This window comes from Chiloscyllium plagiosum, unplaced genomic scaffold (assembly GCF_037043375.1).
Source record: "Chiloscyllium plagiosum isolate Xiang-an unplaced genomic scaffold, Cpla_swu_hap1 HiC_scaffold_18, whole genome shotgun sequence".
NCBI classification, from domain to species: domain Eukaryota; kingdom Metazoa; phylum Chordata; class Chondrichthyes; order Orectolobiformes; family Hemiscylliidae; genus Chiloscyllium; species Chiloscyllium plagiosum.
The window spans coordinates 3,171,926-3,198,329 of NW_028270156.1; the positions used below are offsets into that span (position 1 = coordinate 3,171,926).

The 26,404-nt window shown below is 48.8% G+C and overlaps 1 protein-coding gene across 14 annotated transcripts in view; it reads right to left on the bottom strand.

Moving 5' to 3' along the window:
* Window positions 1-26,188, bottom strand: part of ano1a (anoctamin 1, calcium activated chloride channel a) — a 228,939-nt gene extending 202,751 nt beyond the window's left edge. For 9 of the 14 annotated variants that reach the window (XM_087996249.1, XM_087996250.1, XM_043705343.2 and 6 more), the window contains exons 1-2: window positions 25,259-25,479; window positions 6,462-6,652 (exon numbers count right to left, since the gene is read on the bottom strand). In XM_087996249.1, the coding sequence (XP_087852375.1) occupies window positions 6,462-6,652; window positions 25,259-25,334 (267 nt within the window). In that variant the 5' untranslated portion in view covers window positions 25,335-25,479. Of the gene's footprint in view, window positions 1-6,461; window positions 6,653-24,670; window positions 25,218-25,258; window positions 25,480-26,058 lie in introns of those variants that run through there. The other 5 variants (XM_043705348.2, XM_043705346.2, XM_043705347.2 and 2 more) reach the window with 3 other exon arrangements.
* Window positions 26,189-26,404: the final 216 nt, after the last annotated feature.

Consider the following 26,404-nt stretch of genomic DNA (forward strand, 5'->3'; position numbering starts at 1 on the left):
ATCCAGAATCCATCTTCCTTCCCACCTATCTGCTCCACCCTCCCCTCTGACCTATTACCTTTACCTTCACCTCCACCTCCATCCACTTATTGCAATCTCAGCTACCTTCCCCACAGCCACACACCCCCTCCCATTTATCTCTCCACACTCTTGGCTCCCAGCCTCATTCCTGATAAAGGCCATTTGCCCGAAACATCAATTCTCCTGCTCCTCAGATGCTGCCTGACCTGCTGTGCTTTGCCAGCACCACGCTCTCGACTCTAATCTCCAGCATCTGCAGTCCTCACTTTCGCCCAACTACAAATTGGTCATCTTGTAATTAAACCTGTATTTTAGTACATATGCACAATTTAACATATCTTTTAATGCTCAGTAACCAATGGATTAAGGGTGGCACGGTGGCTCAATGGTTAGCACTGCTGCCTCACGGTCCCAGGTTCAATTCCAGCCTCGGGTCACTGTCCGTGTGGAGTTTGCACATTCTCCCCGTGTCTGTGTGGGTTTCCTCCCACAGTCCAAAGATGTGCAGTTTAGGTGAATTGGCCATGATAAATTGTCCATAGTGCTAGGTGCGTTAGTCAGAGGGAAATGGGTCTGGGTTACTCTTTGGAGGGTCAGTGTGGACTGGTTGAGCCAAAGGGCTTGTTTCCACACTGTAGGGAATCTAATCTAAACCTTTTACAGAATTAAACTAGAGCATTCTTTGCAGTTTCCATTGACTAATGCAGTTTCCATTTGTTATTTATGTTTTACTCTGAAACTTTCTACTATCAAATATTCTGCAAAATTCTTTTTCCTTCTAGCTTTAGTATTAATAGTACGTTTACTGAAAAATTTGAAGAAGTGTCTTAGAGCTCATTAAATGAGGAGGGATCTCACTGGAATACAGAATACTGAGATGCCTGGTGGGAGTGGAGAAGATACTTCAAGCAGGGGAGACCAGGACCTAAGGGCACAGCCTCAGTGATAGAATGGCCCTTTAGAACTGAGATGGGGAGGAATTTCCTCAGCCAGAGGGTGATGACTCTGTGGAACTCATTGCTGCAGAGAGCTGCAGAGGCCAAGTCATTAAGTGCATTCAAGACAGGTTCTTGATTAGTCAGGGGAACAAGGGTTACGGGGAGAAAGCAGGAAATGGGGTTGAGAAACTTATCAACCATGATCGAATGGTGGAGCAGACTCAATGGGCTGAATGGCCTGATTCTGCTCCTATATCGTTTGGTCTTAAACAAACCAAAAAATCTTTGATTCCAAGGTTTCTTATGTCTCAACGCTAGAACCACAAAGAAAAGAAATGAAAAAAAAGTCTGTTGACAAAAGAATGAGTTGAGTTTACCCAGTATGCAGTGTTTTCACAGAGACAGGACATCTCAAAGTGTTTCACAAAAATGAAGCATCTTTGAAATGTAGCTACTCTTGTAATGTAGGAGACATGGCAGCCAATTCTATGCACAGCAAACTCCATAAGCAACAACCAGATAAGCTGTTTGTGTGATATGATTGAGGGATAAATATTGGCCAGGAAGAATATTTCAAAGCAGAGCAAAAGCAGTGTCATGGGATCATTTTAATTTCCTTAAGCGGGCAGCATTATTTACCCATTTATGTACCGTAGCCTCAGCCATTGTCCTTGTACCAAGAGTAGTTGAACTTTGTGATCAATGAAGCATTTACTAATTCTCAGTTTATAGTTGTCTGGGTCACAAAGTCCCAATCATGCATCCTTCCCCACTTTGTACCTGCTGTCTTTGTGCTTAGCTTTATCCCTGTGAGTCTGTTTGTCTGATTCTCAATGGACAAAAGATTTGGGAAGGTCAGACTTCTTCATTTCCTTTGTGTTTTATAGATCCCAGATCCTTTAATGGAGAAACCACTGAATGCAATTTTTTCCAAACTGCCAGAACATTACATTTAAACAAATTAATTCTGTACTACACATAGTAACAACAGGAATGGAAATTGAGTTTCAGTGAATCTTCTCTTTTGATAACAGTCAATTTATGGTCTGGCTGCAACATTAGTCCAACAGGGGAAGACAAGAATCTGAGGAAATGCATTCTTAAAACAGGGTACAGCATATTCATAGTTTATTTGGCAGCGAGGTTCAAAGATGGAGAATTGTGAAAGAAGATATTGGTGAATTGGAGAATTGTCTATAGTTTTTTTTCTATGAGACTTCTACAAATGACAGATCCTTTAATGGAGAACTCAGTTGGGTAAAAGTTGTATTCTGAATGGGGGGGGGTGGGGGGGCGGGGAGAAGGTAGCAAAGAGTACAATAGGTGAATGGGGGTGGGGATGGAGGTGATAGGTCAGAGGGGAGGATGGAGCTGATAGGTGGGAAGGGAGATAGGCAGGTAGGACAGGTCATGGGGGTGGTGCTGAGCTGGAAGGTTGGAGCTGAGGTGAGGTGGGGGGAGGGGAAATGAGGAAACTGGTGAAATCCACATTGATGCCCTGGGGTTGAAGTGTTCGGAGGCAGAGATGAGGCATTCTTCCTCCAGGGGTCAGGTGGTGAAGGAGTGGTGGTGGAGGAGGCCCAGGACCTGCATATCCTCGGCAGAGTGGGAGGGGGTGTTGAAGTGTTGGGTCATGGGGCGGTGTGGTTGATTGGTGCGGGTGTCCCGGAGATGTGAACTATCAAACAGTCTCAAATAAGAAGTGAAATGAAGCCACTCTGTCCCGACTCTGGTTTCAGGCTACATTTACACCTCCATGTCAATGTAAAGCCTCATTAATTCAGTTATAGTGTGACTGTTAACAAAAGTGGCCAAGTCATCTAAAACTGAGCTTATAGCATTCCTGATTAGACTCTGGGGAAACAAAGCTGATCCGGAGTACCAGGGGCACTCCAAGAGTGTACGTGCATTATTAAGCTAACAAAAGCCTTCATAGTTAGCAGCTGACTCTGATCAATGATGAGAACAAAGTTTATCAAGACTGAATGGAGAGTTAGACTTTACTGACAAAGATGTTTGTGGGCTAATTATTCGTTCCACAGTAGTTTGTTATTTCTTATCTTGTCCTGTCTTGCAATTGCTATTTAAGACTAGACAAAGTGAAAGGAGTTTTAAAAACATGGAAAGGCCTGGTTTTTTTCAATTAATAAAAGAAATGTAGTCATCATAAGTACTTGACATGTCCCCTGTACGGTCTGTGTCACCAAATAAGGGAATCCTTGAAGCAAGATACTTGCTGATGTAGGTTCAAAGGAGTTTATGAATCATTTGGATAAAAACGTGGAGCTGTTATGCAAAGGATCAAGAAAAGAAAGATGTTAACAGGAAAGATGGAATCTTGTGGCTTCATTTTTCCAGTAAATAACTCAGATTTTGATCTGATTCTAAGTGTTATTTTGCTGGATGATGCAGGTAAGGTCAGCAATTGTTACCAATCCCCAGTCGACCTTGAACTGAATTGTAAAGCTTGAACACTTCACAGGGCAGTTAATAATCAGGTCTCATTGTTGTGGAACTGGAAATACATGTAGGCCAGACTAAGTAAGGAGGGCACATTTCCTTACTTAAAGGAGATAGGTGTACCAGACAGGTTTCTATTCACAAGATATGTTTACGATTTGGATGAAGGAAATAAATAAAATAACTCCAAGTTTTCAGATGGCACAAAGCTGGGTGGGATAAACTGTGAGCTAAATACAGTGAGAAGCTTCAGTGTAATTTGAACAAGTTTGAATGAATTGGGCAAATATATGGCAGGTGCAGCATAATGTGGAAAAATGTGAGGTTATCCACTTTGGGAGCGAAAACAGGAAGACAGATTATTGTCTGAATGATGATCGATTGGGAAAGGGGGAGGTGCAATGAGATCTGAGTATCCTTATACATCATGTGCTGAAAGTAAGCATGCAGGTGCAGCAAGTGGTGAAGATAAATGGTACATTGGCCTTCATAGCAAGAGGATTTGAGTACAGGTACAGGGATGTCTTGCTTTGTATAGAGCCTTGAAGGGATCGAACCCAGGAATATTGTGTGCAGTTTTGGTCTCCTTATCTAAGGAATGATGTTCTGGTTGTGGAAGGAGTGCAACAAAGGCTTATCAGACTGATTCCTGGGATGGCTGGACTGATGTACAAGGAGAATTTGAATTGGTTAGGATTATATTTGCAGAAGTTCAGAAGAATGGGGAGGGGAGGGGAGGGGAGGGGAGGGGAGGGGAGGGGAGGGGAGGGGAGGGGAGGGGAGGGGAGGGGAGGGGGAAACCACATTGATCTTGGTTATAGAATTGATGATAGCTCTGCATTGCCCCTCTCTGGGAGGTCTTCTGGCCTCTCATTGCTGATCAATACTGAGCTAGGGGCTGGGGCTTCATGCCTTTGGCTATGTTGAAATCAGGATGGGTGGGATTTAAAAGTACTGGACCTGATTCTGGCCACCCCATTCTTATTCCTGTTGTTTGAGATAGTGCATGCAGCATTCCCTTAATTGCCCATCTCATTGTAAGGCAGGACATTTTAGAATTTCTGTAATTTCCACGGAATCGGGGCCCTATTATTGGGGATGTGTCTTCCTCCCTGCTGTTAACAGACTTTTGAATGGACCTCTCAAATGTTAATTCTGATCTGTCTCTGCACATTCTCTGTGGCTAAAGCACTGTATTCTACACTCTGTTCTGCTACCTTCTTGTGCTTTGCATGATACGATCTGCCTGCATACCTAGCAAAACAATACTTTTCATTGTATCTCGGTACATGTGACAACAATAAATCAATCAATGTCTCACAGCAACTTTGAGGAATCAGGAACCATAGCAGGAACCCGGTCTAGAATTGGTTTGTATTTGATAACTTCAAAAGTTGTTTGGCAACTTCAACATTTCATGAAGTAATGTTTATCATGAGTTAAATATGGTTTAACACATTAGTTCATGACAAGATTTATTCTGAAAAAGTAAATAATAGTTACGTTGACCAACATGGGCTGCAATAATAGTACCGATGAAGTAATCTTCATCATTCAATGCTAATAAGATCAAGATTTAAATTGTCACCTTGAATTTATGCTTTGATTTTCGTACTGACCTGAGTAAACATCTGTTGAACCTCTGAAATTGTAGTACAGATGTTTGACCTCTTTGATTGAAAACCCATCTGTTCCTGAACTTCAAAGTATATTGAGCTCTGGGGTTTTATGTTATAGTTCTGTAATAGAATCTAATTAGGAATGTTGGACTGAGCTCCAAGTACCGCTAACGTATTCAGGTCAGCAGAAGCTGTTTAAGCTGCCATGGGGGAGGGTCTGTAAAGTCTGACAGTTTTATGAGCAGTTAATAGATAAAGTGTTTTTAAGGAGTTGTTCAATGCTTGCTTGTTTGTTTTAATAAATTTATAACCAGTAAGAAGAAGTAATTTTTAATTGTGAGTCTAAATGGATTATTGTTTATTTATTTGATGAACATATCACATCATTCTCAGTTTCATTATTGTGCTCATGACTTCGTTCATGTGTCCGAGTGGTCATGGAGGGACTATGAGAGTGTAGAGGAGATATGAGAGTTTTAAGGAGGTATGGAGAAGTTAATACCATGAAGATTTCAAAGACTAGGCTTGTATTTTCATGAACACAGAACATTAAGTGGTGATCTAACTCATGTGTTTAAGATGATTAGAAGAGTTAATAAGATTGAAAGTGAGCAACAATATTCCCTGGAAGGAGTGTTCAATAAGGGCAGAAAAATCATGATAGAACTATGCTGTTTTGGAATTATGTCAAGAACACTTCTTCACACAAAGCATCATGTAATTTTGCAACTCACTACTCCCAAACCTATTCAGGCTGGGGTTCAACTGAACATTTCCAAACTACAATTGGTCGGTCCTTTTGTTTGGTGAAGGTTATTAAAAGATATGCAAACAAAGCAGATAAATGTAATTCAGATAAATTTTGCCAGAATATAACAGAATAGTGTAAAACATATAAGGTACTGAATGGTCTCCTCCTGTTCCTATATTTTTACTTGAATTTAGGATTTCTGCTCTCATGGTGGGAAGTCCAGTTTCTGACTTAGTCATACAAGATACACAGTCAGTGTACAGGTAACTATTTATAAGTTCACAATGGATATGGAGGACATGATTATTAGACAGGAAGGGATTTGAAACGCTACTTGTTGCTTTGAGTATCACTTTCAATCCCCAAGTGCAATGGGGATCAGATTGTCACAGCAGCAATGACAACGCACTAATTGTCAAAGATTGCACATAATACACAGACACAAGCTGTTCAGTTCAACTGGCCCACACTGGTGTCTAAGCTTCACACAAGTCTCCTCCCAGCCCTCTTCAAATAACTCTGACAACGGCCATCTATTCCTTTCATTTAGAAGCAATTGTTCCACTTGCTTTAGCTACTGCTTGAAATATTTACCAAACACACTGAAACTGGCATGTTACCACCTTTAATAACCAATGAGTCTGGAGCCAGCTCAAAGAACCATTGACTTACCATAGACTCTTGCTGTGCATATCCTATGTCATCAATTCCTTTTATATTGATTATATCAACAGCTTTTGCTTCTATTGTTATTGAGCAGTGCACATCATTCTGTAAAACAGTGGGACTATTGAACGATTGCTGTTTCTCCTCAGACTCAGACAGGGCTGCTGTGTTCCTTTTATCCTGATCCTTGTTTGTATCTAAAAGAGGCAAGAAACAGAAAAAAAAAGTGAGAATTTATAAATGGAGCAAATTTTTAAAAAATTCATTTGAAAAATGTTTTTTTCACAAGTTTCCCAATTTATCTTTTCATTCATTCACGGGATTTGTGTAGAGCTCTCTACCCCAGCATTTATCACCTGTTCCTAATTGGACTGGAGAAGGTAGTGTTGAGCTGCCTCTTAAACCACTCCAGTCCACGTAATATAATGTATCCACAATGCTTCTGGGGAGAGAGTTCCAGGCTTTTGACCCAGTGACACTGTTTCCAACTCAGAGTGATGTCTGCCTTATAAAATATTAATTGCAAAATAATACCTGGGATTAAAGTTTTTGGATTTTATACAAAATGTTGTCGCTGAAATTGGAAAATTACACAATTCTGCCAGTTTCAGGACTTCTATGTGCTAAACTTACATTTGCTGAATTGAAGACTGGACATAAAATTGATTCTTATCAATGTAACTGAGAGACATATGTTTTGTAAGATTGTTGTTTAAGTTCTACTGATTATTATTGGATGTAACAGTGAATTTCATTGAGATATACCTGACATTAAGAAAACTTCCAAGTAATGGGCCCAGCATCATTTGTTAACTGGAATAGTTAACGGTAGTATGGATAGAAAGGTCGGGTGTAGACCAATAGTTTTTACCTTTTATTACATTTCCAACTTCTAACCTTTCTGTTAACTCTTATATTTGTAAACTCTATCCCTTCCTGTCACAGTTTATCATTTCCAAAATAAATTCTCTCTCTTGCTTTGTGTGTATTCATTGATTTATCACATCTTTCCAAATTTGCCTCCACAATTTAACTTAAAGGTTTCTCTACTTCCCTAGTTATGCAGCTTGTTTAAACACCAAAGCCCTGCACAGTTCAGCTGTCGATCATCCCAATGAGACAGCCCCTACTTTCATCAGGATTCATGTTAGTGTCCCATGAACCAGAACCCAAATCTCGCATGTCACTCTTTGAGCCAGATATTTGTTTCTATAATCTTATTTGTCCTGTGCCAATTTGCATGTGGGTCAGGTAATAATCCAAAGATTTGGGGTTCTGCTACATAATTTGGTGCCTAGCTCTTCATACTGACAATGCAGAACCTCTTTCTTCGTCCTGCTTATGTTATTGTACCTCCATGGACCATGATGACTGTTTCCTGGTCTCTGTTCCTGAAAAGATGTCCTGAACCCTGACAGCAAGTAGGAAATACTGACACTCACTCTTCGCTGCCAATTCCACTCACTATATATTGATCCCTACAACCACTGCATTGCTTTTAGCTTCCAGCACTACGTGCTGATGGTCAGTTACCTCATCCAGCCTGTAGCTCTTGCTCTCAGCCAGACAAGTAGACAGGGCCAAAATCTATTCGACAATGTGAAGGCTGAAGCTCCTGAACTGCTACCCTCTTGGTTTCCTGATCTACCTCACTCACCATCACACCCTCGTTCCCCTGACCAGTAACCAAATCAGAAGATCATATCCTAAGAATTGTGACCAAGTGTAATCCCCTGAAATATAGTGTCCAGCTGTGTGACTTTGAAAACAAGAATATAAGGACCACGAGGAGGAGGAGGTCATTCTGCCCCTTGAGCTTGTTCCCCCATTTAATACGATCATGGCTCATCTCATCTCAGCCTCAACTCCACTCTCCTGCCACTCTCTGTAACCCTTCAGCCCATTACAAGTTAAAAATCTATCCATCCAGTGAGGGTGATAGTTGGCAGTCTGCTTCAGACACTTCATCTCAAGGTGCTGGCTGCAAAGAAAGTATCTACATTTTAGCTGCAAGAAGGGACACTACTGCGCCCGGCTCACCAAGCAAACTATAAGTGAACTCTAACCTTGGATTATCATTCACATGAGCTATGTTTTCATAACTCTGGATTTCCCAAAATTTGTAATTTGTGACCGGTCTCCTCTCTCTCGTCCTGCATTCCTCAATTTCCTGAGAACTTGTGTACGTGAATGTGTAATGAACCACTCCCCTGACACTCTGAAAGGATTTATTAACAAAACAATCTTTGATTTCATCAACTTAAAAGACTTTGCTATGTGTTATGTCAGAAATTGGAGTCTGAAGACCAGGGTTTTGGGACCATCTTTCAGACCATCCCACCAAGGGGGTGGGCGTAAGAAGGAAATCAAACAATACCTTACAGTCATAGGCTTAACACCTGAAAAAACCATCAGAATTCATCCCCATGCTCCCTTTCTCTGTGACAATTTGGACAAAGAGTACTAACCTATAGAGGACCATATCGGGAGGGACTTAGGGAAAGAATTGAAGAAAGTGTCATTCAGCGATTGAAGACAGCCACGTTCGGTAGGTGAAGGGGAGACAGGATAGAGGTCTGATGTACTCAATCTTAAGAAGTGTGTGGTTGGCTGCACAGGTGTGAGGAGGTCAGTCTATGTTAGGAAACTCGGAAATTCAGTTTTCTCTGGATGTGATGTTTGGATTTGTCAGTTTCCTGGCCCAGAATCACGCTGATGAATTTAGCTGTCAGTTGGGGAGGGTCACTCAGGAACAAGCCACAACAGAAACTCAACTCCCTTCTGCTCCTGCAGGCAGCATGAGTTCAGTCAAGTTTAAAAATTAGCCCATCAGATTCACTCAGAGATATTCAGGCTCACTCAGAGACAGCCAGGGTCACTCAGAGACAGCCAGGCTCACTCAGAGACAGCCACGTTCACTCAGAGACAGCCACGTTCACTCAGAGACAGCCACGTTCACTCAGAGACAGCCAGGCTCACTCAGAGACAGCCAGGCTCACTCAGAGACAGGGTCTGGATCAGTGGTGCTGAAAGAGCACAGCAATTCAGGCAGCATCCGACGAGCAGCTGCCCTGGCTATCTCTGAGTGAGCCTGGCTGTCTCTGAGTGAGGTAAAAACAATGACTGCAGATGCTGGAAACCAGATTCTGGATCAGTGGTGCTGGAAGAGCACAGCAATTCAGGCAGCATCCGACGAGCAGCTGCTCGTCGGATGCTGCCTGAATTGCTGTGCTCTTCTAGCACCACTGATCCAGAATCTGGTTTCCAGCATCTGCAGTCATTGTTTTTACCTCACTCAGAGACAGCCAGGCTCACTCAGAGATAGCCAGGCTCAGTCAGAGATATCCAGCATCTGCAGTCATTGTTTTTACCTCACTCAGAGACAGCCAGGCTCACTCAGAGATATCCAGGCTCACTCAGAGACAGCCAGGCTCACTCAGAGATAGTCAGGTTAATTCAGAGATAGCCAGGCTCACTCAGAGATATCCAGCATCTGCAGTCATTGTTTTTACCTCACTCAGAGACAGCCAGGCTCACTCAGAGACAGTCAGGCTCACTCAGAGACAGCCAGGCTCACTCAGAGACAGCCAGGCTCACTCAGAGACAGCCAGGCTCACTCAGAGACAGCCAGGCTCACTCAATATTAGAATAAAAGCAAAATGCTGGCAATCTGAAACAACCACAGAATACCGGAGAAACCGATTTAATGTTTCCAGCCTGGGATGACTCTTCTCTGTTCCTCTCTCTCCACAGATGCTGTCAAACCTGCAATGATTTCTGTGTTTGCTTCAACAACATATCATATTATCTAACTGTTATGGTGAGAGCTGCTTGGCTACTTGCCCTGTACCAGCATCTGTTAAATCGAGAAGTAGATGATGTGGTTTGGGTTGGGTCGCATGAGAAACATTTCAAGTTTTAATATGTCATTGGCACCATTCACCTGTTCCTGTCAATTACAATTTAGACCAATGATGTTGGGAAAGGTAGCATCCTCAGGCCAGAGGTTGTTAAAATTAACAAGCATTTCAATAAAAATATCAATCTGTGTGGTTCAAAATATCTACCACACAGTCACAGAAATAGCTTTATTCATTATTTGGCAATCCAATTACAAGGTATCACTTTTGGAGTTGGATGAGGCAATGCCCATTGTCTTCTCCAAAATGGGACACCAGACAGGACAATAATCAAATTGCAATTATATAGCTCTTCTTTACATTGATTCATGGGATGTGGATGTCACTGGCTGGTCCAGCATTTATTGCCTATCCTGAGTTGCTCCTGAGACAGTGGTGATGAGCTGACCTTTTAAACTCCTGCATCTATTTGATATAGCTAGATACACAACACTGTTAGGGAGGCAACTCCAGAACTTTGACCCAACCACACAGAAGGAACAGTGATATATTTTCAAGTCAGGATGGTCAGTGATTTAGAGAGGAGCTTACTGTTGGTGGTGTTCCCATGTATCACTGACCTTGTCCTTCTAGATGGAAGTTGTTGTGGATTTGGACAGTGATCTCTAAGGATCTTTTGGTGAATTTCTGCAGTGCATCTTGTAGATAGTACACACTGCAGCTACTGAGCATCAGTGGTGGAGGGAGTGGTTGTTTGTTGATGTGATGCCAATCAAGCGGCTGCTTTGTGCTGAATGATGCAAAGCTTCTTGAGTGTTGTTGGAGCTGCACCCATCCAAACAAGTGAGGAGTATTCCATCACACTCCTGACTTGTGCCTTGTAGATGGTGGACAGGCTTTGGGGAATCAGGTGAGTTACTTGAGACAGGTTTCCTAACTTCTAACCTGTTCTTGTAGCCATTGTGTTTATACGGCTAGTCCAATTCAGTTTCTGGTCAATGGTAATCCCCAAGGTGCTGATAGTGGAGATTCAGTGATGGTAACATCATTGAATGTCAAGTGAAGATGGTTAGATACACTCTCGTTGATGGTCATTGCCTGACATTTGCGCGGCACAATGTTACTTACTGCTTGTCAGCCCAAGCCTAGATATTGTCCAGATATTACTACATTTAATTGTGGACTGCTTTGCGATCTATTGAGTTGTGAATGGTGCTGAACATTGTTCACTGATGATTGCACATTCCGACCTCTGACCTTATGATGGAGGAAGATCATTGGTGAAGCCGCTGAAGATGGTTGGGCCTAGGACACTACCCTGAGACTTCTCTGTAGTGATGGCCTGGAGCTGAGCTGAGCTGACCTCCTACAGCTAAAATAATTTTCCTTTTGAGACTCTAAAGCAGCAGAAAGATTTCACCTGATTCCCAATGACTCATGTTTTGCTCAGTCTCCTTGAGGCCTCACCCGACAAATACAGCCTTGATGTCAATAGCTGTCACTCTCCCCTTCCCTCTGGAATTCAGCTCTTTTGTCCATGTTGAACCAAGGCTGCAATGAGGTCAGGAACTGAGTGGCCCTGGCAGAACCCAAACTTTACTGATGATCGAGAGTAGACTGATGGGTCAGTAGTTAGCTGGGTTAGATTTATCCTGCTTTCTATATAAAGGACACAACTGGGCAATCTTTCACATTGGTGGGTAGATGCCAGTGTTGTAGGTGTACTGGAACCTACTGGAACAGCTTGGCTGGGGTATGGAAAGTTCTAAGCACAAGTTTTCAGTACTATTGTCGGAATATTGTCAGGACCCATAGCCTGTGGTATCCAGTGCCTCCAAACATGGAGTGAATCAAGTTGTCTGAGACCTGGCATATATGATGCTGGGACCACTGGAGGAGGCCAAGGTGGATTATCCACTCGGTACTCTGGCTGGATGTTGCTGCAAAAGCTTCAGCTTTATGTTTTGCTCTGATGTGCTGGGCTCTTCCATCGTTGAAGATGGGGATATTTCTGGCGCTGTCACCTCCAGTGAGTTGTTTAATTGTTCATCACCATTCATGACCTGGATGTGACAGGTCTATTGAGTTTAGCTCTGATCTATTGTTTGTGGGATCACTCAGCTCTGTCTATCACTTGCTGCTTCTGCTGTTTGGTATGCAAGTAGTTCCGTTTGGTAGCTTCACTAGGTTGGCATCTCATTTTCAGATTCTGGATTAGTGGTGCTGGAAGAGCACAGCAGTTCAGGCAGCATCCAAGGATGAGCGAAATCGACACTTCGGGCAAAAGCCCTTCATCAGGAATAAAGGCAGTGAGCCTGAAGCGTGGAGAGATAAGCTAGAGGAGGGTGCGGGTGGGGAGAAAGTAGCATAGAGTACAATAGGTGAGTGGGGGAGGGGATGAAGGTGATGGGTCAGGGAGGAGAGAGTGGAGTGGATAGGTGGAAAAGGAGATAGGCAGGTAGGACAAGTCCGGACAAGTCTTGGGGACAGTGCTGAGCTGGAATTTTGGAACTAGGGTGAGGTGGGGGAAGGGGAAATGAGGAAACTGTTGAAGTCCACATTGATGCCCTGGGGTTGAAGTATTCCGAGGCGGAAGATGAGGTGTTCTTCCTCCAGGCGTCTGGTGGTGAGGGAGCGGCGGTGAAGGAGGCCCAGGACCTCCGTGTCCTCGGCAGAGTGGGAGGGGGAGTTGAAATGTTGGGCCACGGGGTGGTGTGGTTGATTGGTGCGGGTGTCCCGGAGATGTTCCCTAAAGCACTCTGCTAGGAGGCGCCCAGTCTCCCCAATGTAGAGGAGACCGCATCGGGAGCAACGGATACAATAGATGGTATTAGTGGATGTGGAGGTAAAACTTTGATGGATGTGGAAGGCTTCTTTAGGGCCTTGGATAGAGGTGAGGGAGGAGGTGTGGGCACAGGTTTTACAGTTCCTGCGGTGGCAGGGGAAGGTGCCAGGATGGGAGGGTGGGTTGTAGGGGGGCGTGGACCTGACCAGGTAGTCACAGAGGGAACGGTCTTTGCTGAAGGTGGAAAGGGATGGGGAGGAAAATATATCCCTGGTGGTGGGGTCTGTTTGGAGGTGGCGGAAATGTCGGCGGATGATTTGGTTTTTTTACCTCATTTTCAGGCATGCCTGGTGCTGCTCCTGGTGTGTCCTCCTGCACTCTTCAGTCAACCAGGATTGATCTCTCGGCTTGATGGTAATGGTTGAGTGGGGGATATACTAGGCCATGAGGTTACAGATTGTGCTGGAGTACAATTCTTCTGCTGTTGATGGTCTACACAGCCTCATAGACGCACACAGTCTTGAGGTCTTAGAATCCCTACAGTGTGGAAACATGCTAATCAGCCCACTAAGACCACATTGACCCTCCTAAGAACATTCCATCCTAGTTGCTAGATGTGTTTGAAGTCTGTCCTGTTTAGCATGGTGATAACGCTATGCAACATGTTGGAGGGTATTCTCAATGTGAAGGTGGGACTTCACTGCACAGTCCTTGTGGAGGTGGTCACTCTTATCGGTAATGTCGCAGACAGATGCATTTTACAGCCGGCAGATTAGTAAGGGTAAGGTCAGGTGTGTTTTTCCCTCTTATTGGTTTCCTCACCACTTGCTGCAGACCCAGTCTAGTACCTTATCTAATCGATATTTCCATCAATGATGGTGTCAAAGAAAGGAATCAGTGAAACACTGAGTAATCAAACAGGTCTATTCACTTGATAAACATAATAATTACTATATCTGAAATACTTCTGTAAAATTCATAATTCATTTAGTGGCTTTCATTGCTCTGCTGTAATTTTTATATTTGATTCAAATTCAAATGCCACTATCATTTGGAAATATAGTTCACATCTTTTTCAAAATATTTTTTCATTCATTGTGTTAAACATGTTGACACTCCTGAACTGACTTCTGTCCACTCTGTTAACTCTCAACACTTTACATGTGTTCTATCAGAAAGAAACAAACTATAAATCAGATAGAAATAAAAGCAACAAACAAGAAAGTTAGGAACAGCACATTAATGGCAAGACTTGATAGAATGACAACACCAGTTACTATAAATTCTGTGTCCTATGATCCTGCCCCACTAGTTACTTGACAAAGGAGCAGTGCTTCGAAAGCTTGTACTTCCAAATAAACCTGTTGGACTATAACCTGGTGCGTGATTTTTAACTTTGTACACCTCAGTCCAACACCAGCACCTCCACATCATTGATAGACTGAATGAGGAGAGAGTAAGCACAATGAAATAAAATCAATATTTTTCAAGGTTGAACGTACACAAAGAAACAGCTTAATTGCTTCTTGCCTTATTCTTTGAATATGTGGGACAGGAATGTTTTCAGAGCAAAACAACTTTGGGAACATGTAAAGGTCATTTGGCCCTTTGCAATTAATGTCAGTTGTAATTTCATTGCTATCTCTTAATCTTATTATTCTTTTGAAATTATTACAAATGATATGGGCATGTAAAATTACTTCTAATATAGATAGGCGTGGAGAGGAGCATGGAGGTAGGATTAACAAAACGGCTATATCAGTCTTGGAAAATAACTGAAAAGCAGAAAACTATCAGGAAAATGAAGAGGTGGGGTTAGTTTATTTAGAGAAGGTTAATGGAGTGACCTAAAAGAAGCCTTTAAAATAATGAAGGTTGTTAATGGATTAGCTATAGCAATGTTTCTATTAGTGAAGGTGTCCAAAACTAGGAGCTTTAAATATAGGAGAGTTAGTCATAAAACCAGTTCAGAATTAAGGAGCAGCTTCTTTACCCAGAGGATGGTAACAATGTGGCACATGCTACCAACAGGAGCAGCTGAGGAAAATAGCAGAGATATTTTGAAGGGACAGCTAGATATGTCCATGAAGGAGAAAGGAATACAAGGACATGCAGGTTGCTCTCAGCTCAATCAATTCACTTTGATCCACTCACAACCCTCATTACCACCTTTTAGCTTCTCTTCTTCCCTGACATACTGTCTACAATCCCTTTGTTTCTCCCTCCCTCTCTCTGGTTTTTCTCTCCAGCTGTTAGCCCCATCCTTGTCATCAAACTAAACACAATCTTTCCCTAGAAACTATCAATTCCGAGGAAGGGTCATTGAAATTGAAACATTAATTCTGTTTGTCTCTCCCAGATGCTGCCAGACCTGCTGAGTTTCTCCAGCACACTCTGTTTTTGTTGTAAGGACCTGCAGTTTGGATTGGATGAAGAAGGTTGGGAGAAAGTTTGTGTGGAGCATAAACTTCAGTACAGAGCAGATATACTGAGTGACCTATTCCTGTGCTGTCCGTTATATAACCCTCCAAATAACAGACAGGGAAATAGTGATGTGGTAATGTCACTAGCCTGGATGTCTGGCTCAATGCTCTGGGGATATGGGTTCAAGTTCCAGTCCAACTGGTGATGGAACTTTTAAATTCAATTAATAAAATCTGGAATTGAAAGCAAATCTCTGTGATGGTGATCAATGTACTTGCGTTGCTTGTTGCAACATTTAATCATTGTAACTCATTTCCAAAGGAAATCTGTCACTCTTAGCTGTCCTGCGTGTGACTCCCAATTCACTGTCAGGAGGTTGCCCCTGAAATGGCCCTGACAAACCACTCACTTCAAAGGAATGGCCAGCAATGCACACAACTCATCAAAGCATACAGAAAGTCACAAACCACTTCAAGAAGGATCTTTGTTTCTGAAAAAAGCAGAGTTTGTAAATTTTGTTTCAGTAAGAACCATGCAAAGCCAAAATGCAAGATAAGTAATCAATTTAATTCTAACACAGGCGTGACCATCATAAACCACAATGTCACAGATGAGCAATTGGATTGCTTTCACTACTGGAATAATTCATTCGCCATTGTGCACACTATTTATACCATTGTTCTGGTCTCTAGACACACTGGGCATCACCAACATCCTGCATATGGGCTTGTGATCATAAATGAATGCCAATCACTTGGTGCTAACAGTCATTATGAGACAGATTACATGAGAGGAGCACTCTGGCATGCACACAATGGTGGACACAACATCACTGGCTCATTGCATGAGCTATTTTGTTTATAGTCGTCAGAGCAGCATCAGAACTATTTTAAAAATAGATCTGTAAAACTATCTTTCATAAGTATCGGGTCATCTTATTGACATAAAACAACTGGGATTCCCCTTGGACACATTTTTAATCCATTGGGCAGGAAGCATAGTCATTTCTTTATAGTTCAACGTCTGTCTGATAACGACGGATCTGGATAAATGTCACATCAACTGGGACCCAACAATCTCACTCATAATTTTAGCTTTTATCTCTCTCCAAAGTATTGCCAGACAAACGTTAACAAGAATTTCCAAAGTATTTTAAACAAAACGCACCACTGAGACCCCAGCTGAGTGAACATCCTGGTGATAATGGACCTAAGGGAATGAAGTGAACTGGATAATGAGCAAGCTATTAACTGTCTCAGATCAATCACTTTGAGTCGCTATTAATTTTCCTGCTACTTATTCTGGTCTTTATGAAAAGTTGTGAGTACACTATCATCTGCAAATATACCAAGACCATAGATCATAACACACAGGAGCAGAAATGAGACCATTTGGCCCATCATGTCTGCTTCACCATTCAGTCATGGCTGATAGGTTTTTCAAAGTCAAAAAGTGTGGTTCTGGAAAAGCACAGATCAGGCAGCATCTGAGGAGCAGGAGAATTGACGTTTCGGGCATAAGCCTTTCATCAGGAATTTGGCAGGGATTGGAGGGAGTGAGGGGAGGGAAGGAGCTGAGAGATAAATGGAGGGGGTCATTGGGGCTGGGGTGAAGTTATGTGGGAAGGCAATAGGTAGATGCAAGTGTGGGTGATAGTAATAGATTGGAGGGGAGAGTGGAGTGGATAGGTGGGAAGGAAGATGGGCAGGGAGGACAGTTCAAGATGGTGGTGCTGAGCTGGAGGGTTGGATCTGGGATAAGTTGGGGAGAGGGGAAATGAGGAAACTGGTGAAATCGACATTGATGCCGTGTAGTTGGAGGGTCCCAAGGCGAAATATGAGGCGTTCTTCCTCCAGGAATTGGGTGGCTTGGATTTGGCGGTGGAGGAGGCCCAGGACTTGCATGTCCTTGGTGGAGTGGGAGGGGGAGTTGAAGTGGTCAGCCACAGGGCGGTGGGATTGTTTAGTGTGTGCGCCCAGTGATGTTCCCGGAAATGTTCCGCGAGTTGGCGTCCTATCTCCCCAATGGACAGGAGGCCACATCAAAAGGACACAGTAGATGAGGTGTTTTGGATGTGTCGGAAAATTTCTGCTGAGTATGTTAGGATCCTTTGGAGTCTTGGGTGGAAGTGAGGGGGAGGATGTAGGCACAGGTTTTACATCTGTTGTGGTGCGATGGAAAGGTGCCAGAAGTGGTGGTGGGTGAGTTGGTGGTGGTGGTGGGGGGCGTGGATCTAACGGGGGAGTGGTGGAGGAAATGGTCTCTATGGAATGCTGATGGGGTGGGGAGGCAAATTTATCTCGGACTATTGGTGGTGAAAATAGCAGAGGCTGATATGATGTATACGGAGGTTGGTGGGTGGAAGGTGAGGACTGGGGGGCTCTGACATTGTTGCGATTGGAGGGGTGGGGTTCAAAGGCAGAGTTGCAGGAAGTGGAGGAGATGCACTGGATGGTGTTTTGACCACGTGGGAGAGGAAATTAAAGTCATTGAAATAGGAGGCCATCTGGGATGTTCTGGAGTGGAATTATTCCTCCTGAGAGCAGTTAGAATGGAGTCAGAGGAATTGGGAGTAAGGAATAGCATTTTTACAGGAGAGGGTTGGGATGAGGTATCGTCTAGGTAGCTATGGGAGTTGGTGGATTTGAGGTAGATGTCCATGTTGAGTCAGTTGCTGGAAATGGAGACAGAGGGGTCCAGAAAGGGGGGGTGGGGGGGTGGGGAGGTATCCAGGATGGTCCAGGTGAACTTGAGGTCAGGGTAGAAGGTGTGAGTGAAATTGATGAACTGTTCAACCTCCTCATGGGAGCATGGGGTGGCGTCGATACAGTCATCGGTGTAGCAGAGGAAAAGGTGGGGAATAGTGCCAGTGTAACTATGGAAGATAGACTGTTCCACGTATCCAATGAAGAGGCATGCATAGCTGGGACTCATGTGGGTGCCCATGGCTACCCCTTTGGTCTGAATGAAGTGGGAGGATTCGAAGGAGAAGCTGTTGAGGGCGAGGACCAGTGCAGCCAATTGAATGAGTGTGACAGTGGAGGGGTACCGGTTGGGTCGGCAGGAAAGGACGAAACGGAGGGCTTAGATTTTTTTTGTATTTGTTTATCGAACTATTGACTCAATCTGCAAATTTACTTAAAGAGAAATCTGGGCTGGGACTCCCAAGTCTCTTCCGATTTCTGAATTTTTTCCCCATTTAGAAAATAATCCATGTCTCTATTCTTCCATCAAAGTGATGACCTCATCTGCCACTTCTTTGCCCACTCTCCTAACCTTTCTAAATCTTTCTGCAGCCTCCCCACCTTCTCAATAGTTTGCAAATCTGCATAGTTTCTCAAGGGAATTTTCTGGGGATAGGCAGTGGTGTGTGGTAATGTTGCTGGATTAATAATTGAGGTCCCCAGTCTAATGTCCTGGGAACAGGGTTCAAATTTCACCTTAGCTGATTCAATTCAAAAACATTTAGAATTAAATGCTAGCTCAGTCATTAGATAATATGTACAAATGCATCACCATCACTAATCCACATGACTGCAATCTTGGTTACCAGAAAGTAAACTGGAAGCTAGGAATCTTGCAGTAGTTAACTCACTTCCTGCCTCCCTAGTGTCTATCACAAGTCAGGAATGTGTTTGAATATTTCCACTTCTCTGGAAGGATGCAGCTCCATCAACACTCAAGAAGCTTAATATCATCCAGGATAAAACAGCCTGCTTCATTAGTGCTGCACTACTCTCCAGCACAGACCCTCAGTAGCAGCAGTGTGTACTATCTACAAAGTTAAAAATTCCACAACACCAGAGTATAGACCAACAGGTTTATTTGGAAGTACAGTACAAGCTTTCGGAGTACTGCTCCTTTGTTAGGTAGCTAGTGGAGCAGGATCATAGGACACAGAATTTATAGCAAACGATCATAGTGAAGTTTTGCTATGATCTTTTGCTATAAATTCTGTGTCCAATGATCCTGCCCTACTGGCTATCTGATGAAGGTGCAGTGCTCCGAAAACTTGTACTTCCAAATGAACCTGTTGGACTATAACCTGGTTGTTGTGGTTCTGTTCGCCGAGCTCGGAATTTGTGTTGCAGACGTTTCGTCCCCTGTCTAGGTGACATCCTCAGTGCTTGGGAGCCTCCTGTGAAGTGCTTCTGTGTTGTTTCCTCCGGCATTTGTAGTGGTTTGAATCTGCCGCTTCTGGTTGTCAGTTCCAGCTGTCCGTTGGAGTGGCCGGTATATTGGGTCCAGGTCGATGTGCTTATTGATTGAAACTGTTGGCTCATCCACAGGAGGCTCCCAAGCATTGAGGATGTCACCTAGACAGGGGACGAAACGTCTGCAACACAAATTCCTAGCTCGGCGAACAGAACCACAACAACGAGCACCCGAGCTACAAATCTTCTCACAAACTTTGAACTATAACCTGGTGTTGTGCAATTTTTAACTTTGTACACCCCGGTTCACCACCAGCACCTCCACATCGTGTTACCTACAAGTACACTGTAGAAATTCACCAAAGGTCATGGGTGGCAAGGATAGGATAAATAAACAAGGTCTTTTCCCTGGGGTGGGGGGAGTCCAAAACTAGAGGGCATAGGTTTAGGGTGAGAGGGGAAAGATATAAAAGAGACCTATGAGGCAACGTTTTCACCAGAGAGTGGTGCATGAGTGGAGTGAGCTGCCAGAGGAAGTGGTGGAGGCTGGTACAATTACAACGTTTAAAAGGCATCTGGATGGGTATATGAATAGGAAGGGTTTGGAGGGATATGGGCCGGGTGCTGGCAGGTGGGACTAGATTGGGTTGGGATATCTGGTCGGCATGGACGGGTTGGACCGAAAGGTCTATTTCCATGCTGTACATCTCTATGACTCTAGGTGCTGTAAACTTGAGACAAACACAGAAATTGCTGGAGAAACTCAGCAGGTTTCGCAGCTGCTGTGAGAGAGAAACAGGTTTAATGTTTTGAGTCCAGTGACCCTCCTTCAGAATATAAGATTTTTATTGAACTCGAAATATTAACTGTTTTTCCACAGACACTGCCAGACCTGCTGATTTTCTCCAGTGTTTTCAGACTCTGTTTCTGTGAGTATACCTTTGACCAGGCAGTTAAGCAGCAGTTCAAGAAGGAAGCTCACCATCATCTTCTCAAGGGCAACTAGGGACAGGCAATAAATTACAGCAGAACACTGCAGCTTCCGGAGCTCTGAAACTAAAACAGGAAGTGCTGGAGAAGCTGACACCAGCTCTTATGGAGAGAGAGATACAGACAGAGACAGACTGAGAGTGTGACAGACCTCCAATTTCATGCTCGATATGACAGTTTTTCCAGAATAGATGAATGAGTAAACAATGCTGTTCAATTGCCCTGAATGATACAATGCAAGTCTACAGTGACAGGTGAAAGTACAATCAGTTGGACGTCTCTGCCAAAGGGCTAGCATGGGCATGATGGACTGACAGGCATCCTTGGTATATTGTATAATATAGTAAAGGAAGATACCATTCACCTCACAGCAATGCCACAGGAGAGGCACTCCCACCTTCACCCAACTTCCTCATGATGGGGTTCGATGCAGCTCAGTAACATTTTGCCCAGTGCTGCCCATTCCTTGCCCATTCAGAAAGGGCACTATCTGCTGGTTAAGGCATGGTGTCCTGAGGTGGGTCAGAGGGACAGTGATCTGTGCCTGGGCTAACATTTCCCTCATACTGTTTAACACAGACATCAGAGAGGGTGCTGACCCAGCCCGAGGATACACAGGGAAGGGGACATAACCAGCTCCTGGGTGGGGGGGGAAAACAAGCCTGCCTCTCGGCTGGGGGCCTAGCAAGAGTGGGTGAGGGGAAGGGGAGAGGGGAGGGAGAGAGGGAGAACGGGTAAGGGGAGTGAGGGAGGGGGGGAGGGGGAGAGGGAAGGGGGTGAGGGGAGGGAGAGAGGGAAGAGGATGGTGAGGGGGAGGGGTAGAGAGAGAGGGGGTGAACAGGTGAGGGGAGTGAGGGGGAGGGGAGTGAGGGGTTGGGGGAGATGGGGAAGAGGGGAGGGGAGATGGGGAAGAGGGGAGGGGGAAGAGGGGAAGGGGAAGAGGGGAAGGGGAAGAGGGGAAGGGGAAGAGGGGAAGGGGAAGAGGGGAAGGGGAAGAGGGGAAGGGGAAGAGGGGAAGGGGAAGAGGGGAAGGGGAAGAGGGGAAGGGGAAGAGGGGAAGGGGAAGAGGGGAAGGGGAAGAGGGGAAGGGGAAGAGGGGAAGGGGAAGAGGGGAGGGGGAAGAGGGGAGGGGGAAGAGGGGAGGGGAAGGGGGAAGAGGGGAGGGGGAAAGCGGGGAAGAGGGGAGGGGGAAAGCGGGGAAGAGGGGAGGGGGAAAGCAGGGGGAAGCGGGGAGGGGGGAAGCAGGGGGAAGCGGGGAGGGGGGAAGCAGGGGGAAGCGGGGAGGGGGGAAGCAGGGGGAAGCGGGGAGGGGGGAAGAGGGGGGAAGCGGGGAGGGGGGAAGAGGGGGGAAGCGGGGAGGGGGGAAGCGGGGAGGGGGGAAGCGGGGAGGGGGGAAGAGGGGGGAAGAGGGGGGAAGAGGGGGGGAGGGGGGAAGAGGGGGGGAGGGGGGAAGCGGGGAGGGGGGAAGAGGGGGGAAGCGGGGAGGGGGGGAAGCGGGGAGGGGGGAAGCGGGGAGGGGGGCGAGCGGGGAGGGGGGCGAGCGGGGAGGGGGGCGAGCGGGGGGAGTAGGGGCGAGTGGGGAGGGGGGGGGGAGTAGGGGCGAGTGGGGAGGGGGGGGGAGGGTGGGCGAGTGGGGAGGGGGGGGGGAGGGTGGGCGAGTGGGGAGGGGGGGGGAGGGTGGGCGAGTGGGGAGGGGGGGGGGAGGGTGGGCGAGTGGGGAGGGGGGGGGGAGGGTGGGCGAGTGGGGAGGGGGGGGGGGAGGGTGGGCGAGTGGGGAGGGGGGGGGGAGGGTGGGCGAGTGGGGAGGGGGGGGGGAGGGTGGGCGAGTGGGGAGGGGGGGGGAGGGTGGGCGAGTGGGGAGGGGGGGGGAGGGTGGGCGAGTGGGGAGGGGGGAGGGTGGGCGAGTGGGGAGGGGGGGGGAGGGGGGGGGAGGGTGGGCGAGTGGGGAGGGGGGGGGAGGGTGGGCGAGTGGGGAGGGGGGGGGAGGGTGGGCGAGTGGGGAGGGGGGGGGGAGGGTGGGCGAGTGGGGAGGGGGGGGGGAGGGTGGGCGAGTGGGGAGGGGGGGGGGAGGGTGGGCGAGTGGGGAGGGGGGGGGGAGGGTGGGCGAGTGGGGAGGGGGGGGGGGAGGGTGGGCGAGTGGGGAGGGGGGGGGGAGGGTGGGCGAGTGGGGAGGGGGGAGGGAGGGTGGGCGAGTGGGGAGGGGGGAGGGAGGGTGGGCGAGTGGGGAGGGGGGGGGGGAGGGTGGGCGAGTGGGGAGGGGGGGGAGGGTGGGCGAGTGGGGAGGGGGGGGGAGGGTGGGCGAGTGGGGAGGGGGGGGGGAGGGTGGGCGAGTGGGGAGGGGGGGGGAGGGTGGGCGAGTGGGGAGGGGGGGGGAGGGTGGGCGAGTGGGGAGGGGGGGGGGGAGGGTGGGCGAGTGGGGAGGGGGGGGGGAGGGTGGGCGAGTGGGGAGGGGGGGGGGAGGGTGGGCGAGTGGGGAGGGGGGGGGAGGGTGGGCGAGTGGGGAGGGGGGGGGGAGGGTGGGCGAGTGGGGAGGGGGGGGGAGGGTGGGCGAGTGGGGAGTGTGGGCGAGTGGGGAGGGGGGGAGGGTGGGCGAGTGGGGAGGGGGGGGGAGGGTGGGCGAGTGGGGAGGGGGGGGGAGGGGGGGGGGAGGGGGGGGGAGGGTGGGCGAGTGGGGAGGGGGGGGGGAGGGTGGGCGAGTGGGGGGGGGGGGAGGGTGGGCGAGTGGGGAGGGGGGGGGGAGGGTGGGCGAGTGGGGAGGGGGGGGGGAGGGTGGGCGAGTGGGGAGGGGGGGGGGGAGGGTGGGCGAGTGGGGAGGGGGGGGGGGAGGGTGGGCGAGTGGGGAGGGGGGGGGAGGGTGGGCGAGTGGGGGGGGGGGGGAGGGGGGGGGGAGGGGGGGGGAGGGTGGGCGAGTGGGGAGGGGGGGGGAGGGTGGGCGAGTGGGGAGGGGGGGGGAGGGTGGGCGAGTGGGGAGGGGGGGGGAGGGTGGGCGAGTGGGGAGGGGGGGGGGAGGGTGGGCGAGTGGGGAGGGGGGGGGGAGGGTGGGCGAGTGGGGAGGGGGGGGGGAGGGTGGGCGAGTGGGGAGGGGGGGGGGAGGGTGGGCGAGTGGGGAGGGGGGGGGAGGGTGGGCGAGTGGGGAGGGGGGGGGGCGAGTGGGGAGGGGGGGGGAGGGTGGGCGAGTGGGGAGGGGGGGGGAGGGTGGGCGAGTGGGGAGGGGGGGGGGAGGGTGGGCGAGTGGGGAGGGGGGGGGGAGGGTGGGCGAGTGGGGAGGGGGGGGGGAGGGTGGGCGAGTGGGGAGGGGGGGGGGAGGGTGGGCGAGTGGGGAGGGGGGGGGGAGGGTGGGCGAGTGGGGAGGGGGGGGGGAGGGTGGGCGAGTGGGGAGGGGGGGGGGGAGGGTGGGCGAGTGGGGAGGGGGGGGGAGGGTGGGCGAGTGGGGAGGGGGGGGGGGGAGGGTGGGCGAGTGGGGAGGGGGGGGGAGGGGGTGGGCGAGTGGGGAGGGGGGGGGAGGGGGGGGGCGAGTGGGGAGGGGGGGGCCGAGTGGGGAGGGGGGGATGGGGGGGCCGAGTGGGGAGGGGGGGAGGGGGCGAGCGGGGAAGCCTGGGGCAGGTCCCTGCAAACACCTCCCTCCCCAATGACCATCCTGCCTTCCCTATCAAACCTACAGCCCCCTGCATTCTCCTGGCGCCAGGACAGTCCCTTTCCAGCCTGCCCCCCCCGCGGCCACTCAGTCCCTCCACCGCCCGCTGCTGGCCTGTGCTAGCCCAGGAGCAGGTGGAAACGCTGCAGTGAGTCACCAGCTGCTGGTTGGTATTCCCTGGCTGTAAGCGGCTCTGCGGATATAGGGACCAGCTTTCCAACCCCGGTGCGGCCGCTCAGCCCCAGCCCAGCCCACGGGAAAGGCTTCCTCGGAGAGGTTCACCATCTCCCGGGTTTGGAGAAAGCGCGGCCCAGCCCCGGGCCCTGAATCTCTCACAGACCGCAGCAGCAGCAGCTCCACTCGCTTACCTTACAGCACCTTTTACAGCACGGGAAAGAGGCCCTGCGGCCCATCGCCACCTTGCCGGCTATTCTAGCAGAGGGAAGAGAAGCGGTCTCTGCAGAGCTGGCCCCTCCGCCTTACCAGTCTGTTCCCCAGCCCCTCTCCCCAGTGACTGTTTGGTCTGTGTCTGGGGGCGGTGAAGGGTTAACCGCATTGCTGTGGGGCTGGAGTCACCTGGACACTAGACCGGGGAATGATGACAGGAGCCTTCCCTAAAAGGCATTAGTGACTCAGGGGGGTGTTAATGACACCAGGGGGGTGAGTATGTGGTGGTCATTGGGTTAATGCTTAATCTCAGATCACACAGTCTCCGATTGTATCAGGGCAGAAGGAGGCCTTTCGGCCCTTCCAGCATGTGCCGGTTCTATCCCCTGGTGCCAATCTTTGCCCCACAGCCCTGGGCACTGCACCCGGGGTGGATTAACTGAATTCAGGTGTCCCCACCTATCGCTGTGGGATCTTTCCGTGTCCCTGGGGGAGAGGAGGCGGGGGTGGTCTGGGTTACTAGCCCAGTGTGCCATGACCACTCGGCCAGTCCTCTGGGGCTAGCTCACCTTGCGGGAGAGTGCGGTGCCGCCCCCGGAGCCCCCAGAGCGGCCGCCGGGCCACCGCCGCTCCGCTCGCTTCCATCCGCCGCTCCGCTCGCCGCTCTCCCTCTCGCCAGTGTCCCGCGGTACTTTTAGAAGCGGGCTGCACTCCAAGCACATGCCCGGCGGTGTCAGTGAGCAGACACTGCCCGCTGGGAGGGGGTGGGGGAGACAGGCAGGACTAACATAGCTCCCCTCACCCCACCCCCGCTCCCTCCTGCCCACACTGGGACCCTCTCCCTCTCCCACTCTCTCTGTCTCTGCTAGCGCGCTGCCAATAGACACGGTCCTTGCCTGTTTTATTTAAAGACACAGTGTATCCAACCTGCCTTTGGTCACTGCATAATCTCCTCAAATAGCAACAGGGCACTGGAGAAATCCCTCCACTTCTCATTCAAGTCTTTAAAAGGGCTAGTACAGAGAGGATGGGCCGCACTGACACCTTCACTTTAGGATTCTCTAAGCAATTAGAGACATTGCCCCGGGATCAGATCGCTGCCCAGAGCCCTCCACGTGTGTTTGATGTTGGAAAGAAAGGAGTTCACAATAAACTCAGGGAACATCAGCAAGGAAGCAGTTTCAAACTGCATTTTGTAGCCGCCAGGTCGGGATTTGAATTGGCTGTCCCTCGGCCGCCCCAATGGATCCACTGGAATCGCCCGAGGGGATCATTTTGACTGGATGAGTCTCTCTCTCTCTCCGGGGGTTATTGTAACTTGCTGCACAGAGTAGCGCCTGGCACCTTCCCCTGGGCTGTGTAAACTCACCCCTCAGGCCGGTCCGCTGGCCGCAAATTCGGGGCAGAATGCGCCCATTCGTGTTCATACTGAAATCCTGCTGTTTCCCCCCCGCCCTTGGCTCCCTCAGTCCCCGGGCTGTATCCACTCACTGGCTCCGGGCGAGCACCGAGCCTTGTCCTGAAGCTGTATTCACACTCACGCCCCCCAAAACAAGAGCCCTCCTTTATAGGCGACCCCCTCTCCCCTCCCCGCACTCCCTGTCGCCCCTCCTATCAACACCGAGTCCATCTCAGCAGGACGAGGACGCGTCTCAAACTTGGGGGATTTCCCCCCCCCTAAGTCCCACTCAGTAATACCAGCCTGGGCTGGCACC